General features: G+C 34.4%; 1 protein-coding gene across 1 annotated transcript in view; it reads left to right on the forward strand.

Annotated features, from left to right (window-relative positions):
* The window catches only part of TBC1D32 (TBC1 domain family member 32), a 183,208-nt gene that overhangs the window by 137,535 nt on the left and 26,094 nt on the right, over positions 1–19,579 (forward strand). The window contains exons 28-31 of the mRNA XM_060167378.1: positions 2,694–2,777; positions 11,337–11,406; positions 13,504–13,619; positions 14,405–14,559. Of these exons, the coding sequence (XP_060023361.1) occupies positions 2,694–2,777; positions 11,337–11,406; positions 13,504–13,619; positions 14,405–14,559 (425 nt within the window). The remainder of the gene's footprint in view (positions 1–2,693; positions 2,778–11,336; positions 11,407–13,503; positions 13,620–14,404; positions 14,560–19,579) is intronic.

A 19,579-nucleotide genomic window follows, 5' to 3' on the forward strand; every position in this document is an offset into this window, starting at 1 on the left:
GAAAGAATTGAAGAGTGAATCCTGGAGAAATTTTGTATGTTTTCAAACACTGAACTTTTTGGAACCAGCTGCTGTTGTGATGGCAATGCCAAGGGAGAAAACAGTCAATATCCAAGTATCCCTGAATAAGCTGCCTTCAGTTTTTCCTCATCAGTAAAACCCGTGTCCTCTTTTATTATATACGTATTATAAACCTTGGTTTCGTAGTCTACTAATGTCATAGTCCAACCCTAGGGAATAAGTATAATTAAAAGGACATCTCCTAATTTAAAGTCCTTTTGAAATTCCAGGTCTGTCATTTAAAATAAAAATCCATTTAAAACAATATTCTGAGGTTTACTTTCTGGATAGTAATATCCTGGAGTTAATTTACTCTTGAAGTTAAGAAATGTTTTATGTGAATTAATTTCCTTGAGTCACAGATAATGGAATTTTTAGTGAATTGACAGTCATACTGAGACAGCCACTGTAGTAATTATGCAGTTTAGCTACACTTACATTTGGTTAGTTAGAAAGATGATACCAGTAAATTGTAGCCATGGCTTCAATTAGCATATATGGATTAGTTTTTAACATTGTTCCATGGCTTAGCTCATCCCTCAAAATATTTGGAAGTGCATAGTGCTGTTCATATGGGTTGCTGGGAAAAGCAAAAATATTGGAATCAGCGGAAATTCAGAACCTTCTCTAGGTAGTTCAGTGATGTCATCCTTATATAGGATGCATAGAATTACTTTATAAGCCTCCAATATATTGATCTAATAACATAATTTCATATTTCAAGATCAGTGCTTGCTGGAAAGTAGTATGCTTTGCAAAGTCTGCAGTTAGTCTGGTGACTCAAGTTTCAAATCATATTGTGTTTTAGCAGCTTCAAAGATGTGTATTTTGTCTTCACTAACATATGTTTAGCTGTCTGATGGCTAAACCTGATTTCAGGCATTGGATTCAAATAACTGTTCAGCAGTGTGCTGTGACTTTTCCCATTAACTCAGCCACTTTGCTTAAATCCATAATTTGTAACAAACATATGGTTGTGCTAAAATGAGAATAATTATAGTTGAGTTTTAAATGGACATTTCCACTTAAAATTTTTATATAATCTTTGTTACTAATGTATATCTCACACCTTATTAGGAATGATTGTATCTAAATTTCATCAACACACTCTTTCTGAAAAATTATAATCTCAAGAGACAGCATTAGGTGACTTATAAATAAACATGTAGAAGTTGAAAGCTCTCACCTAAGGGCCATTATTTACATATAGGTTCATAGAAAAAAACTTTTGAAAGATTTCTCTAAGAGTGGGAGAATTTGTGCCTATGTATGTGAAGATAGAACCGATCTAAACAACTATAAGTTTAAATAATCTACAATACTGGTGTCCTTTCTGATCCTCGACTATTGCATTTTCATACTTTTAAATATTCATTTCAACTTGAAATCAGAATATGAATAGAGTTCCATGAATAAAAAAATTTCATTTTTATCTTGAGATATAGCTCAAGCTATATCATGAGATGTAGCTTATTAGACCTATAGTTGTTGGAAAGCATATGTTATTCTTCTTTGACTTTACATTTTTGACATGTTGAACACTAATTTTCCTTCATGAATTATATCTTTAAAATGCACTTGGATGTGAAAAAGGGTGCATTCAGTTAATACAGGCCATAGTCAGGATCCTGAATATAACTAGGGCACAATTTTAAAAGGTGACTAAAACTTACTTTCTGTAAGTGTAAGCATATCAGTTACCCTCCAGATATATTTCTTTCCAGCAAAAATAATTCTAGATTTCATATTAATTATAATCTACCTGGTTATATCTATTTAGGAAGTAATATATGCGAATACTGTGGCATTATTTATATACTATTACATTGACAGGCATCTTTTCAACTTTTCTTTAAATGAATAAACTTAGAGCAGTTTTAGATTCACAGCAAAGTTGAGTGGAAGGTACAGAAAGTTCTCACATACGTTCTATCCTTACATATGTACACCCCCTCCCCCCACTATCAACGTCTCACGCCAGAGGGGTACAGTTGTTACAACTGATGAACCTACACTGACATATCATTATCATCAGGAGTCCAAAGTTTACATTAGGGTTCACTCTTGATGTTTCACATTCTATGAATTTTGACAAATGTCATAGTAATGACACGTATCCACCATTGTAGTGTCTTACAGAAGAGTTTCACTGCCGTAAAACTTCTGTGCTCTGCCTGTTCATCCTTCCCTCTCCCCAACCCCTGACAAGCCTACTTTTGATCTGCTTGCCTTGAACAGATACTGTCTGTTGCAAAGTACATGAAACACATAATATGTCCTGCTTTGAAAGGGATGTGAGCTATGCATTGATTCTGGTCTTGGAGCTCACATGATTTTTTTTCTGCATGTGTGAATGATGATGGTAAGATATTATAGCCTAGTTTGTGATTTTTTTCTGAATTGAAATCATTTAGCAAATTCTGAAGTAATCCTTAGAGGATCTAAAGATAACAGATGATTCTTTTCCAGTTTTACATTGAATAGGTTCTCAGTGAAGCTATTAAAATTTAGTTTACATTGGAAACATTGTTATGAATATTAAAATAATGTTTTGAATTGGCCCCCCTTAAGAGCATAACTGTGAAGAAGCTCTGATGACTTTAACATCCTAATTATTCTCTTGTTTATTACAGCTTTAGTAGAATTACTTGAAAAATTTGTCCTTCATCTCTCTGAAAGCCCATCTGAATGTTACTTCCCCTCAGTGGAATATACAGGTACAGTTTAAACACTTTTGTATTTTGGAAAGTGCTCAATGTGCAAATAGATAATGTTTCATAGAGGAGTGTAATTAGACACAAATATGCACAAGGTTTTTTCACCCTAAAAAATCTCTCCCTTTGTGCCATATACATTCCAGATATCTGTCAGTTTCTTCTGTGCAAATGTCTGGGTTTCCTTGTAACTTTCTAGCTTCGTTTTTGAGCTCTTTTTTTTTTCTGTCTACCCATTAAAAATTGTTTTTCCTTAAGGCAGTATCTTCCAATGTCTTTCACTCTTCTGTTTTTATCCACTAGGAGATGATTTCCTAGTGATCTCATCTGCTTGTACTGTTCTACCCACCTTATATATTGATGACTTCTAAATATACCTCTTCTACTCAAAGATCTATAAGCTTCATTCTCATATTTCCAGATGCTTAATTGGTAAACATCACCTGGATGTGCTAAAGAACCCTCAAGCTCAAAATGTCCACCTTCTCATACGTCACTGAGATACATCCTCCTCCTACACTGTCTATTTTTGTGGGCAGTGCAATCATCTGTCCATCTAAGCCAGGTTCCCCCCCAGTCACCAAACTGTATTCTGTGTTCTTAATATAGCTCAAATTTATCTATTTATATCTATCTCTACTCTTCTTTATGTTAGTTTAGGCCACCATTACTTTTTGCCTAGGTTATTACAACATTCTCTTTACCTGATGTCTCTAATTGGAGTCTCATTTCTTTTCAGAGGTATTCTTTATGCTGCTTTCAGAGTGACCTGTGAAGTGTAAATCTGACCCGCTCTTTCCTCTACCTCTTAGAAGCTTACCATTGACCACTGCATACAGTTTAATCTTCTTATCATAGTACCCAAGGCCTTATGTTACTCTTCTCCTTTCTTCTCTAGCATCATCCCTTTCTCTCCACGCCTCATATTTGTTTTTCAGGGGCACTAAACTATTAGCAGCATTGCCAACCTCACCCTCTCTTCTCCAAATACACATTCATTTATTCAACGAATGGATATTTTCCTCTGCTGTATAATAGAACTGCTGTAAGCACTTGGACACATCAGTGGACAAAAGAGAAAAAAGTCTTGCCTTTACAGAGTTTACCTTCTGATTGGAAGACAAACAATAAATAAGTAAAAAGATTCAGTATGTCAAGTGGTATGGTGGTAAGTGAGAAATGCAGAGCAGGGAAGGGGTCTAGGAAGTGCTAGTTGGGGTGGCGGTTTCAGTGTTAAATAGTGTTCAGAGCAGCAGAAATTGGGAGCAAGATACATGGATGTTTCCAGAGGGAGAGACTTCCAGCAAGTGACTAGGAAGGAGATTAGTACAGCTCAGAAGGAGTAAGGGGGAAGGATTGTTGGTGTTGAAGTTAGAGAGGAGAGGATGATATAGGTTTTTTGTTTTTTCTTTTTTTTTTCTTTTGGCCACACTGCGTGGCTTGTGGGATCTTAGCTCCCCAACCAGGGATTGAACCTGTGCCCTCAGCAATGAAAGCACGGAGTCTTAACTACTGGACTGCTGGGGAACTCCCTGATCTAGGGTTTTTAAAGTCATTGCAAGGTCTTGAACACAGGAGTGACATGCTCTGATTTACATTTTTAAAAGATCACTATTGCTGCTGTATCAGGAAAAGACTGAACTACAAAGGGCTAAAGCAGGGAGATGAGTTAGGAGGCTATTGAAAAGATGAAATGGCAGTGGATTGGATGAGGATGTCAGTGGAGTTAGAAGTACTTGGATTCTAGGTATATTTTGAAAATAGGACCAACAGAATTGAGTAACAGACTGAATATGGGGTGGGAGAGAAAGGAGTCAAAAGACCCAAGTTATTGATCTGAGCCACTGGAAGGATGGGATTACCAAACACTGAGATAGCGAAGAATGGGTAAAGAATAGGTTTCAGAGAGGAGATTAGGAGCTTGCTTTTATGTTATGTTTCCAATACTTATTACACATTTAAGTAGACATGCTCTGTACATGTTGGCTGTTTGAATCTGGAACTTAGGGAGAAGGTAGGGCTGAAAATACAAATTACTAAATCATCAGCTTAGTATATAAAGCCAATACACATCTCTTTGTCATGTTTTTCTCATATTCTGACTTAATGTCTAATTCCTCACGTGACAGCACACTCCTGTAAGGTAGTTTCCTTGTCTTACCTGTCGTATCCTCTGCACCTAGAGTAACAGTGCCAATAAATGTTTGACAAATAAAGGAAAAATGGGGCTTCCCTGGTGGCGCAGTGGTTGAGAGTCTGCCTGCCGATGCAGGGGACACAGGTTCGTGCCCCGGTCCGGGAAGATCCCACATGCCACGGAGCGGCTGGGCCCGTGAGCCATGGCCGCTGAGTCTGCGCGTGCAGAGCCTGTGCTCCGCAACGGGAGAGGCCAGAACAGTGAGAGGCCCATGTACCGCAAAAAAAAAAAAAAAAGTGGGTATCTCTCATCTTCAGTATGATGGTCTTCAAATTCTGCAGCTCTGTTTGGCACATTGTTCTATTGGGTCGTATTTTCCATAGATAATTTAAAATTAACGTTATGTTGTATATGTTATCTAAATACTCAACAAGGCTGATTGCTCAGTGTGCATGCATTTACTACCCTCTGTTATACTTCTAAATTATGCTGAGGGAGATCTCAGATGTTGGCTTCGTTGAATGTATTAACTAGACAGATAAACCCTGAATGTGAATTTAAATTCTTTAAAGGCTCCAGCGGAACAGCTATCCACTGGCGTTGTAGAGCACAGATGAAAATAAAGTGGCTTCCTGTTGGTTGATTGTTATCCTTTATCATTTACTTTTTGGCTGGTGGAACAGTGGTTTGCTATTATAAAATTTCACTCTATTTACTTTAAATAACCAAAAACCATGTTTTGATATAAAAGATGTTTCAAAGCAGACACTGGATAGATATATTCAATGTTTTTTCTTGTTTCTTGAAATGAGAAATTGATTGGCTTCTTAAAAATGACAGCTTGCTAAACCCTAAGGTAGCTGAAATTAGAATAACACAGTCATCCATCTGGTGTTAGCTCCCTCAGGATTTCAATCCATTATAAAATTTGCAAATTCTGGAAAAATCAAATTAGTTTGGCTGTTTATCACCTTAAAGAAAGAGGACAAACAGATAAAGTTCTGCACACTTGCAGTTTGTAACTCCATACAAGTATCTTTCCAAATCCTAACAGACATTAACCATTTGTCAGCTCATTTCCCTGGGATGAGTTGGAGATTTTTTCCTTCTGCAGTTGCTTCTTTGAAATGATAAATTAAGTAGTCCTTTCAGGGTGGTAAATATTTTAATTTTATCCTTTTTCTCTTTATGTTATTAATCAAAAGGTTGGAAAAAATATCAGAATATCATTGTTTCACCTTTTGATTAATATATACAGTTAAATATCCATTATACTTCCTTTGGGTATTCAGCAAATATGCTCTTTTGTTTTGCATTTATGGAGCGTGTTTGTGAGTATGGTCAATAATTGGCAAGGAGGTATATAATATGAATGACCCTGTCCTCAAGGAGGGGAAATAGGACATATACCTAAAATGATGAATTAAATAATTTGCAGCATATGGTAAAATAGAAAATAAAGAAATGGAAAACTGACATTTTTCAGCTGGCTACTTTGTTTCAGGCAATGTGCTAGAGCCTTTAAGTATGCTATTTGAATTGAGGTTTTGTCAAATGAGGGGTTGTGTGGTATGTGCCACAGGTGTTCAGTGGAAAGAGTGACTAGTGTTGACTAATGCCATTATGGAAGATTAGGGGAGGAAGCAATGATAGAGCAAGAGGAGTGGCACTAGTGCAGCCTCCTGGGCTATTACAGCTGAAAGAAATAGGAGAGGCGAAGAGTCTTGCAGGCAAGGGCAATTGTATAATCAAAGACGTGGAAAAGAGTAATGCTTTTCTCCAAATAGTGCTGACTATATCACGTAGGATGCTGAGACTTAGGCTAGTTTACTGGTCATAAGGAATTAAATTTTATGGCAGTAAAAATTGAATAAAATGGATAGATAACAACCACATGTTAAAAAAGAAGCAACAGAACCTTCAGGCTTACTTTGGGGAAGGAAGAAGGTAGGAGGAAGTGGACTGACTGGTTGGTTTCTTTGGGTGGTGAGGGTTCTCTGGCTTTACTACTGATATAGCAGGGCTTCAGGAGAGTCAGTCAACAGCCAAGCTGTAACTGCTTCTCTAATACTGGATTTGTCCCCCAGTGGAGCTATGGTTTACTATTCTGAAAATTTATTTAGTTTCGCACTATTAGCCAAGTTCCAGGCAGAATAGTTTAATTTCTTCTACCACTGCTCTGTGTGCTAGCTTTCCAAATTAAAAGTAGAACAGAATGTATTACCAAAGTGAGTGATTTCAGTCAATATTCAGTTAATTTTTTCAACTCATTTTGTTTTGAGACTATTATATTTATAATTAAAATGATTGGTTATTGCAAATAATTAATGCTGAGATTGAATTAGGCATTGTTGAGTAGGGTAAGTCTGATGCTATAGGTGTCATTGTTTGGTTGGCCTTTATTCAGTAACTTACTGTGCTTCACAGTGACCCTGGGGTATCCTTTTGTTTCTTGATTTCAATATACAGAAAATTGTTTGTTTGTTTATTTATTTATGGCTGCCTTGGGTCTTCGTTGCTCCATGCTGGCTTTCTCTAGTTGTGGCGAGCGGGGGCTATTCTACCTGGCAGTGCACTGGCTTATTGTGGTGGCTTCTCGTTGCAGAGCACAGGCTCTAGGCGCGCAGGCTTCAGTAGTTGTGGCCCGCGGGCTCTAGAGCACAGGCTCAGTAGTTGTGGTGCACGGGCTTAGTTGCTCCTCGGCATGTGGGATCTTCCCAGACCACGGCTCAAACACATGTCCTCTGCACTGGCAGGTGGGTTCTTAACCACTGCGCCAGCAGGAAAGCCCCAGAAAAAAAATTTAAGTTCATATCTATTTCCATCTCCACCTTGCTTCTAGTTTGATACGTAAAGCACAATTTTTGTTGTTCATTGGATGTTTGTTCATTTATTCGTTCATCTACTCATTCATTCACTCAATGTTTGTTAAGCACTTATTACATATCCCACACACTATTGTGCACATTTCAGTAAATCACTGGTTACCAGTGATGCATCAGAGTCCCCTGAAAACATCCATTTTTATCATTAAATTTTACTTAATCATTTTGCTCCATCAATTTTATTTCTGAAGATTTTAATTTCTGCTTCATAAGCTGTTTTTAGTCCAGATTAAATGTAACAAAGATTATTTCACTGAACTTTTGTAGCCCAAGATCCATTTCTACTTGTCAGGTTGTCATATTGTATGTCAAATACAGATTTAAATATGAAGCCTCTTTTTTAATATATACCTGTGAACCATTTTCTGACTTCATTACTGCTTCAAGAAACTTTTCATTTCTTCTTTTTCTAACGGAATTTTATTCACTCTCAAGTCACCTACATCTGTATCAGATTAGTGATTTTTTGAGTGGATATTTGATATTTGTTTTGGTCTGCTTAATACCTCATATATTCTCCTTTAAAAGTCTTTTTGGAGATTTAACTGATACCTTCTTTAAAGTGAAATGTGTGGAGCAAGGTATCACTGTCCAATTATAACTGTCTCTAAAGTTCAGTTTTATTCCTTTAAGTGTGGATCTCAACTTCAATGCACAAGAAGTAAGCTGTAGAGGTCTTCTAAAAAGACAAATGACTGAACAGTCACCTTCCGCAATCTTGTTCAGTAGTCTGGAGTATTTATTTTCACTTTTAAAATGCTCCTCCAAGGATTTTGATATACAGCCACAATTGGAAAACGTTATCTGTTGAAATGTGCAGAGTTAAGTTTTTACTCTGAAGGTACAGAATCATAAGCTTTTAGAGGGAATGGACTTGGGAAATTATTCCTACAACATCAGGAAACTTATCTGTCATCTCAGGCCGACAGCTAGGCCACTCTGGAAAGACGCTATTCTTCCATGGTGAAGAACTAAGAACTTGAACCTTATGTAAATATTCAGTGTCATAGTCTTTTTGGGCAAATTCTCTCATCTTGATTCTTAACTTTATTCCATTCTTTACTGTAATGGTAGAAGGTACTCTGATCTATAGAATCCATGACATTGGGAATGCCCATTCTTAGCACTCTTAGTTCACTGCATACTTCTCCTCTATTGTGAGATATCTATATGTATTCTGCTTTCCAAAAGGGAAACATAAGTATTATTTTAAGCATACAAATCTACATATTAACAAAGATATTTCTTATGCTTAATAATCTAATTTTATGTGTACTACATTCTAAGTGTTATCATCTAATGTAACTTAACATTGTCTGGTAGTAGCTTATAAAATCACTTTCGTCATTATATCACATTATGATAGTTGATAAGTAGGTCTGTTCCATGGCTTTAGCAATATATAAAGTCAATGTTTATTTTATTGAAACTATTGAAATTTTGCAAAATCAGCCAACGTCACTGACACTACAGCACTAAAGTTTTACATTATTTAAACTTAGGAAACTAAGAACTTGAAATTATGGTGAGCATATGAATGATGATTAATAGTTTTAAATATTCGTCATTATTTTGTGAGTGAGAATAATTTGTGGTATATGTTTTAGTACCAAGTGATAGAAACCCAAATCAGACTTTTTTCTTTTTTTGTCTAAGCAGAAAAAGAGGCAGAATCATTGGCTCATAGTATTCAGTAATAGTGTAAAGCTGTCCTTAGCAATTTGTCTCCTTTCTATGTCTCTCCCTTTCCTTGTATTGAATATATTGGATTCATTTTTCTCTACTGGAGACACAGAGTACCTCATAGCCCTGTAGTTAAAGGTGAGGGCATTGTGGGGGAATACCATCTTCACGCTAGTTTGAAAAATCTGGAGAAGACATTGCTCAGCCTGTTGCTAGGAGAAGGACAAAACTGGTATCCTTCTTCCTTAGGGACAGAAGGTACATCTGTTAGCAGAGTAAGAGTTATGAATAGCAAGAAATTCTAAGCTATATGAACTGTAGCTTAATTGCTATCATTATAGGTGAAATTCAGCAATATTGCTGAGATCGTATTCTGATCTAGATAAGTAAAACTCAGATGTAGCTTATCAAGAAATTAACTGACACCTATCTTTTAAATTTTTTATTTATTTTTCTTTAAGAAATCACCCCTCTAGGCTAGATAGGTGACCAACCAGCCTGGTTTGCCTGGGACTGTGAGGGGTTCCTGGGGCATGAGACTAAGTGCTAAAACCATGCAAGTCCTAGGCAAACTAGGAGAAGTAGGTTACCTTTACCAAGAGTGCTGAAAGATGAATTATTGTTGCTTTAAAGAGTAGATGTTTGATAACTGTGATGTTTACTTTGTTCTTCCCTATCTCTGCAGATCTCAAGGCTACCCATATTTTAAGGTTCAGTTTAAATGCCACTTCTTCCCAATCTCTGCCTCCTGTGAATTCATGTAATTCTTTATCTGTACCACTCTTGTTCCACTTTGTGCTTTAAAACATCTTTGTCAGAGTTATCTATATACACATTTTATCTCTGACACTACAGGCAAAGTTCTTTTAGGGCATGATGTATGATTTATCTTTTATCCCTCATAGATTCTAGCGTGGTGCTCCACACTTTATAAGAAGGGATTTATTAAAAGTAATGAATAAATTCATGAGTTAAGTAGGTATATTGTTAATAATATGAGATGTACCAGTGTGTAATGGGAAAAAAAAACTGCTGATACAGAATTCAGAAAACCTAGCTTTTGCCCCTCCCTATCACTAGATAACTCTGTGATTTTGGACAATTTCCTTATTTGTGTGTGTGTGTGTATCTGCACACACACTGTGCACACACTATAGTTTCTTCAGGCAAAAATTGAAAGTTTCAGCTAGATCCCCCCTTGTTATCTAGTGATGCTTTTGAGTGTTCATGCTTAATTTGGTCATCCAGTGTTGTCAAAGACTAATCCAAACTTTCAGCCTCTCCTGTAGTCCTCTGTACTGTACAACCCCTTCACTTTTGATAGATGATCACACTTCATACCTCACAGAGAAAATCTGCCTGCGGGAAGAAACTTGTTCAGTCCACCCTCATACATTGCTGTATGTTATATGTAGAATAATATCAATTATTCCTTCCTGACACTCACGTGTAAATCTTTAAGAAGTAAACAGACATACTTATCTATATTTGTAATTCAAAATCTTATATATTCATTGCTTGATGAAAGTACAGTATTCTAGACCATTTTTATGTTAACACCTTTTGTGTCCTGAAAACCAAGTAAAAGTAGATTGCTTTAAAACTATGATTATTTGTTTTGTACTTAATATACTTTTAAATGCTTTTTTTAAGAGAAAAGGGATTTTGTAAAAAGTTTCCTGTTAATTCCTTTGAAAAATGTAACTGACAGCTCTTAAAAGAACAGGATTCATCAGTGTGTTTTCAAAATTTACATTAAAATATGTAAAAATATTGCTTTCATCAATTTTCAATTAAAATGTGATTATTATGTAGAGTTTTATACATTTTTATAACCCAGTGTTCTGTTGTTTATAGCTACTGATGCAAATGTGAAGAATGAAAATCTTTCATCTGTGCAACAGCTTGGCGTTAAAATGACTGTCAGGTATATTATAGGGAAATATCTCCCTGTGCATTTCTAGAATTTGTTTTGTCTAGCTGATGTGTGCTTAATAGTATTTAATTTAAAAATCAATTATTTTGTATGCTTTAAATGCAGAGTTTGTCATTCAGAAAATAATAACTTTGTTTTTAGGATATTGGCATATGATTGAATTACCCTTGCAGGTAAATCAGTTACAGTTCATTACTACTTCATAGGCTAACTACAACGTATTTAAGTCTCTATGACTGTCAGGTTTTTTCCAAAAACAACATTTTAAAAATCAGCACCTTGGTAACACAATCATACCATTTTCTAAAATATGTTTAGTTTTTACTGTCAGGATATAGTTATGAGTACAAAAGTACCTTAATGTAGATGCAGAAGTTAAAATGAATAAACCAGTTATAGTAGTTTGAATTTTTTGTACTGAAATTATAATTCTCAAAAGAAATGGACAAGCGGAACAGACTGGGAGTTAAGGTCTGAGTCCTTGAACTCCTCTTTTTCTTGATTATTACATGGGAATCTTGATAGTCCCATTCTGTCTAGTTCATTGGCTCATCTTCAGAATCAAGTGTAAAAAAGATGCATGTGAAAGCTTTTAAAAAAGACTGTTTGGGGCTTCCCTGGTGGCGCAGTGGTTAAGAATCCGCCTGCCAATTCAGGGGACATGAGTTCGAGCCCTGGTCCGGGAAGATCCCACATGCCGCAGAGCAACTAAGCCCATGCTCCACAACTACTGAGCCTGTGCTCTAGAGCCCACGTGCCACAACTACTGAAGCCCATGCACCTAGAGCCCATGCTCCACAACAAGAGAAGCCACCGCAATGAGAAGCCCGCACACCGCAAGGAAGAGTGCTCCCGCTCACCACAACTACAGAAAGCCCGCGTGCAGCAACGAAGACCCAACACAGCAAAAAATATATATATAATAATAAAAATAAAAATGAAAAAGACTCTGTAAATCCATAGCATTATAACAAAAACTATGATAGTAATTCTAGCTCACCCACCTATATCACATAGGGTATATAACCCATTGATTATGTTTTGTGACCCTGTACCCGCCTTTTATATTGTAATGACCTATTTCCATTCTGAAATGGAAACCATAGATAATATGAGCAGTCTAGTCACATGTATTTTTTTAATTCAACATAATGTCTTACTGTTAAGAGATAACCAAAGTGATTTATAATGAAACGTTTGTATACTACTGCGGTGCCAGTAGTGAGACAATAGCTGGCACCCATTTAGAATCATTGTAGCTGTGGCAGCTACGAATAGACTGATTTGATTTTGGTGCATCATATATTACAAGAGGGTTGCCACTGGCAAAGTGACTTTGCAAAATGGTGAACAAGTCTTAGTAAGGCTTCAAGCAAAGCAAAAGAACTATCTTTCCCTAACTTACACATGGTTTCATTCAGTGTATAATAAAATATATGACTAATATTTTATGATTTTATATGAAACAGAATTAGTTTCAGATAATTATAAATAGATTTTTCATCTATGCAAATGACAAGCAGGGCATTTACAAGTTGTTACTGTGCAGGACTGACTGTCCCATGTCTAACCTCCTGGCCCTTACTCAGCAACTATCTGTAGTCCCCCAGTCACTATGACAATCAAAAGCACTCCCATAAATTTCCAAACTAGCCCCTGGGGGAGGTGCCACCCTCATATAGGACCATTGGGCTATTTGAACTCTAAAATTGCTTCTAAACTTAACATTATGTCAATCTAGCCTATGAACATTCCATGTTTTAGATTAAGTTCAGGAAAAAATGCTTATATTCTACTACTCATCTATAGTATCCATGTTTTGTTCTTTCACTACCATTTCATTTTCCTTTAAAGTTGTTGTATTTACCAGATGAATACTGCTAATTCCAATAGATCATAAGTATCAGGTACATATATTGAGTGTTATTCTTTCATAAGTGCTCTGTATAACATAGTTACACTAAAAGCAGAAATTTGAAAACTTAAAACCATGAGATCTCAAGAGAACTACACTTTGATGAATGTTAAAAAATGAATTTACAATGCAGGGCCTGACATTTTTTCATTATGTTTTCTGGGCTTTTACAGGTATGGCAAGTTCCTCAATCTGTTAAGAGATGGTGCAGAAAATGATCTTACCTTGGTTTTAAAGCATTGTGAGAGATTCCTGAAACAGCAGCAAGCTTCTGTAAAATCTTCTCTTCATATCCTTTTCAAATAACTGACAGTACTTGAGCTCTCTTCATATGTTTTTCAGAATTCTTTGATGGGTACTTTAATACATTAATAGGAAAAGTATACTTTAACCTATATTAGTATTTGTTACGATACACCTTTATGGTATTTAATTTTATATTTTAAATATGTACTTTATTAGACTGAGTAGTAATTATTAAATTTTATTAGTTGAATCTTAAATAAATAAGTAAAGTTATTAGAATGTATTTTCAGTTATATATAAGGAAGTTTTAGGTTTAGTAAATCAGAATAATACTCTAGTAAATCTAGAATAAAACATGCATTTATTTTATTTGAATGCGTTATCTTTCAGAAATAGGGTTTGACTTTAAGAAAAAAGTGTATACAGATCTTTTGCATTACTGAATTCTCAACATATGTGGTTTTTTTTTAATACTTGATTATGCTAATAATTTGGCAGATAACCTAAACTAGAGAAAGGATGGTACTATTGTGTTAGTGACTTGAACAGTGTGTTTCCACGGAACAGATAGTTTTTCCTCCAGTTGCTGGTGCTGTTGGCCTCCACTGGGCGTGTCAGCATGCATGTTAACATTAAAATAGTCACTGTGCAAGTGATTTATTAATAAAGTTTGATTTTATATCAATAGCTTATAAATTGGTTGAAGACAAAAGGACTAACTGTCCTTAATATCTCTTTCCTGAGATTCTGGAAATGAATATTTATGGAGTTCTTATATCTCACCATGTTAAGATAAACTATTATAAAAGTTCCTTAACTGCTTTTCAGTCTGCTTGCAGGGGAGTTACACTGGCCATGACTGGTTTGTATCTTCTTTGTTCATAATAATGTTGGGGGACAAAGACAAAACATTCCGATTTCTTCAGCAGTTCTCCAGGCTTCTGACTTCTGCTTTCCTTTGGTTGCCAAGACTACATATTTCTGTAAGACTTTTTAGTCTATTTTTAAAGGAGTATTTTAAATTTTAAGGAAAATCCTATTTAAATTCATTGGGATCTTATTATTTTATTTGTAGAGTGCGCTATGTACTCAATATTCGTTTTCTATCTGAATGCAATTTTGAGTGATTCCTTTTGAAGATATAGATTTGGCATTTTCTCAAATACTTGCTGTCTTACCTAATGGTAACTTAATGAAAGATTAGTGATAATAGGTGCATTATTAAATTTTAAACTTGTCATTTAGTAAATTATAAAATTCCATATATATAAAGAAAACTATTGAATGGATATTTTTATTCTTGCTGTGTTAGAAAGAATCTCTGGTTAAATTATAGTATGAGACAATAATAAGTTGGAATTGTATCCATATTGTATAGAGGAAAAGCACACTAACTTTATATACATTTTGGAAATCTATGATGAGTTTTGGTTAAGGTAGTATAGTGTATTTTTAAAGATTTTACTAGTTCCATGAGATCCAAGTTTAAAGGTAAGTGCATCCCTCTATTAAAGTTTCTGTATTTTGTTTTACTTACGTACTTATTGCATTTAAGACCTCCAATTTGGGGAAACTGTCCATTAAAATAAGCCATGCTAATGCTTCCCAAACCTTTTTCATGACATGTTATCCTTGGACAACAGAATTACACGGTACCCAAGGATAAGTTGTTAAGGGGGCTAGAGGGTATCAATGTCAAGTTAAATGAAAGCATTTATGACATGCTTTTGCAATATGTATTTGTGATAAAGAAAAGAAAGCACCAAGGAATACATTAAATATTGAAATTTTATGATTTTATGCTTGAAATAGCTGTATGTAATTCCTGAATAATACTTCACCGTAATGAGAAATTTGCTCACGTGAATAGCAGGAAGCAAAAGGCAAAAAGCTATGTACTAGCTTTTCTCCAATCAATGGAACTGTTTTCCTTCTGTTAACCAGAGTTTGAACAATTCTTTAAATTGTATGTGAAGATTTAAAATATCTTAAAGGTCTTTCACTCTTTCATTTACAAATGTAATGTTGAACATTCTTTTGATAATAAGTATGGATTTTAAGTCTATCACACATTTTCATGTCAAGTATTTTAAAATGATACCTACATGCCACTAGTCTTAAGTATTCTACTTTAGTGTTCAGAGTGTGACACAGTCAGACATCACCAATGAACTGTTTTTAACCATAATTTTGTAAAGTTGCGTTTTTGCTTTGACGCTATAAACCTAGTTTTCTCACACATTATTTTATTTTTAACACAACAAGAGTGATGTGCTCCACTAGCATTTCTTCCTATAAAACTGAAATCAGGCAGGACTCTAGCAGCTTTGAGTTTATCAGATTTGCCATTTTGATAGCATCAATTTAATATGGAATATAGATCCGTGAATGGAATGGAGTGACATTACTCGGGTTTTAGAATGAGCTCTCGATGTAAAATCTTGACACCTTTCTGTTGGTGCATCTGTATCATCAGTGAAGACTCATGCAGTGCCTTCTGTAGTATCATTTCTTTTCCTTTTCAAGTACAAATATACCAAGTTGAATATTTTATTTATTTTATTACCAGTAGTTTGTTTTACTGTTTCTTTGTAAAACAAATAACATTCTGCTAAACATTCCTCTTCAAGGATTCTATCTAGAACTGTTAGCTAAGTGCAGTTACTAATGTCCATATAGTCAGTACTCCATAGTTTAAATGTTTTTGATTTAGTAATCTTTTGGATTGGTGTTTTTGCTGTGCCACTTTCCTTGTTACTGCATGCAGTAATAGACTTTAATATATTACTTAAAAAGTGGTCCTTTTCTATTATGCTTGTTCCATTGGTCTCAGACATTACACTGACACTTTCTATGCAGGTTGACAACTTAAGCAAATCTGCAGTTGCCACAAGACATGTTAAAGACACTTTAGCTTTAGCCATTAATAGCACAGACTTGTCCACCATCTTTAGCACAATACCACATTTTTGTAATCCACCTCAAAAAAGCTTCAACCTGTTCCCCCAGTCCCCCATTCCCCTACCTCATTACCCTGTTCTATTTTTTTCCTTTTGTTCCATAGCCTACATCAATTCCCACTATGCTTCTTAATTTATGTATTTGTTTATTATTTATACACTTAAACATAAGCTCTCTGAGGGCAGGGTTTTGTTTGCTGACATGTCCCAAACTATGTCCCATCATAATTATTCAGTAAATGTGCTGAATATATGAATTAATATTTAAATAGAAATTTGTAAAGGACAGTAGGCTTTTTTATTACTTTAGGAAGTGTATTTAAGAGAGCTCCTCTACATTCGTAAAAGTGTTGTAAGCAAATTGCACCAAAAAGGTTTAAAAATTTGGCCTAGGATAAACAGTATAGGACATAATGAAATAGTAATTTGAAGTTCTCAAAATTTTATAAACTATTACTATTATTGTGAGATAAAAATAATTTGAAAAATGTGTCCTTAAGCTGTTTAGACCAGAACTCTTTAATGTATTGATTTAATTAAATTATCTTCCAATTTTCTTTGTCCTTAAGAAAATCCTTCCTGAATGATAAAAATAATCATTTTTTATGGAATTTCATCAAGAATCAGTTTGACTAATTGTTAACATCAAAGCTGTTAATAAATATAGATTAAGAAAAATCAAGAAATCAGTTATTTCCATGGAGGAATACCTAATCTCAAACAATAATTATAATAAAAGTTACAGTTATATATGCCTTCTCTGTTAGTAGAAACATATGAAATAGAACAAATTAAATTGAAATAAAAACTGAAGTATTTTAATGCACATAAAACCAAAACTCCATTGATGGTAAACCAGGCTGAAGTGGCTTTTGAATGAAGTACTGTAGTTCAACAGGAAGGTATCATGGGAAACTTACTTTATATACATTATATTATTTATATAGATAAAATAAGAGCGTATGCGAATATCTATATCTTCCTCTTCATAAAATAAAGTAATAACTACCTAACGCGGGAAGTTTGGAGTTAAAAATTCTAATAGCATTGAAATATTCATTTGATTTAAATTTTACAACCATTATGTCATGGCACATTTGTGATCCATTTGCAGGGCATTAGCAATGGTAAGTCATGTAACCAGTCACTTGCTTGGAAAGAGGACAGGTGTCAAAACCCCTTCCCTTTCTCACATGCGACTTTAAATCTTAATCATATTTGAAGATTCCATTTTCCTATGTGTTTTTCTTTTCCCTGAGAGGAGAAAGATTTGTTTTTTAGAATTATAGAATCAAAGTTTAAAAAGATATCTCCAGAGTTTTCTGTTCGCCCCTCTGCACGATGTGCATGATGCCGTGCTGCACAGAGTCACTGCAGCACTGCCAATGAAACACGGCCTGTTCTCTGCCCACAGGACCCTAGAGTGGAGGGCTGGACTGGATTGGATTGGATCAGTTTGGATTGGTTTGGAGAGTTTGTCTTTTCTAACAGGGTCTTTCTATTTAATTTCCATAGATTTTTCTTAGTGTCAGGAATAAAATGACTCATCAGAACTACCTCTAGTGGAAGAAAAAAACTAAGACTGCTTACTGTGTTTCATTTCTTTAAGCACATATCTTTCATTTTTAATCATTAAAGCCAAATACTCTAAGAAGTGGCATAACATGAACATTTTGGTACTGATAATTTTTTGCATGATACTGGCCTAGGGTATATGTTACTTAGGTGATCTATTAAGCGCTGTGATCCTATATGTGGCCTGCTTAATCCTATATTCTGAATTTTATTTAGAGTTACCTTTTATTAAGCATTACCATGCTTTCCAAGAGTTATGACTAACCAAAATATACCAAAACACTAAAAGTATAACAAACATAATTTATAATTTGATGATTCAGAAGATTCCTTGTTATATTCATGTGACTCAGAGCTGTCATTATTGATTTGGTTTTATGAATACCATTTCCTGTAAATTAGAGTTATGAAATAATAATAGGCAAATAATAATAACAAAACAAAACAAAACAAAAATAACAAAACAAAACTTTTATTATAAGAAAGTTTCCTGTGATTACAGTGTGCAATCATTAGTATGTTGTTGTCATTCAGTCAATTTGTTGAGTAGCTACTCTGTGCAGGGCTTGGCGCTAGGAGCTGTGTTGGTTACCAAAATTTATGGCATAATTTCTTCCAACAGAGTATAATTCATAAGAGTAGAAGAATTCTTGCCTTATCTTTGGGAATCCATTACATAATAATGTTTTATTTTCTTTGAGAAGGTAATTAATTAGTCTATTATCTCCATCTCTATACAAACCTATTCTAAATATGTTGTTTTTAATGCAAATTAGAGAACACTGTGTAAGAAATATTTCCAATATATACAATTCTTACACTATTATATATATATATTCAGAAAATTATTAGCTAAGTTTGCATTGAAAATTAAAGTATTACATATGTATAAGTTGATTTATTTTGCTTTTACATATATTTATTAGATTCATTAATTCTACTCTACAAATAGTAATTAGTGAAACATTGTGTATTCAACAAAAGAAGATAAATCAAAGGGTACTAATTCTCATTCAGTTCATATTATTATTCTTAACTACTTAATAAAAGTAATTTTCTTTGTCTGCACATCCATCTGAAGTTGACTACAAGATGTTCATTTAATATGCTATGTATGTCTTCAGTTGTCAGTATATAATATTTTTTTTGTGTACTGTGAGATATCTCCCTAAGAACCTATCATAAAATATATATTTGTACCTATATGTTCCCACAAATATATATTTCTACAATGTGAAATGGTAAACCATTTATCATAATGATAAAACACAAAAACTACTGATAAATCAACTCACTGATTTCAGAAATTTTCATATATTACTCAAACCTAAATCCTTAAAAACGGTTTAGCAGTATAAAGTTTGAAAAAATCCTCCTTATTTTAACTCTTATGTAATTGTCATATATGAGTTTGATTTTAAAGTATTAACTTTCTTTTATTAAAAAAGTTTGAGTTGCCCAGTAAAGG

Source organism: Lagenorhynchus albirostris, chromosome 12 (genome assembly GCF_949774975.1).
Source record: "Lagenorhynchus albirostris chromosome 12, mLagAlb1.1, whole genome shotgun sequence".
Classification (NCBI taxonomy): domain Eukaryota; kingdom Metazoa; phylum Chordata; class Mammalia; order Artiodactyla; family Delphinidae; genus Lagenorhynchus; species Lagenorhynchus albirostris.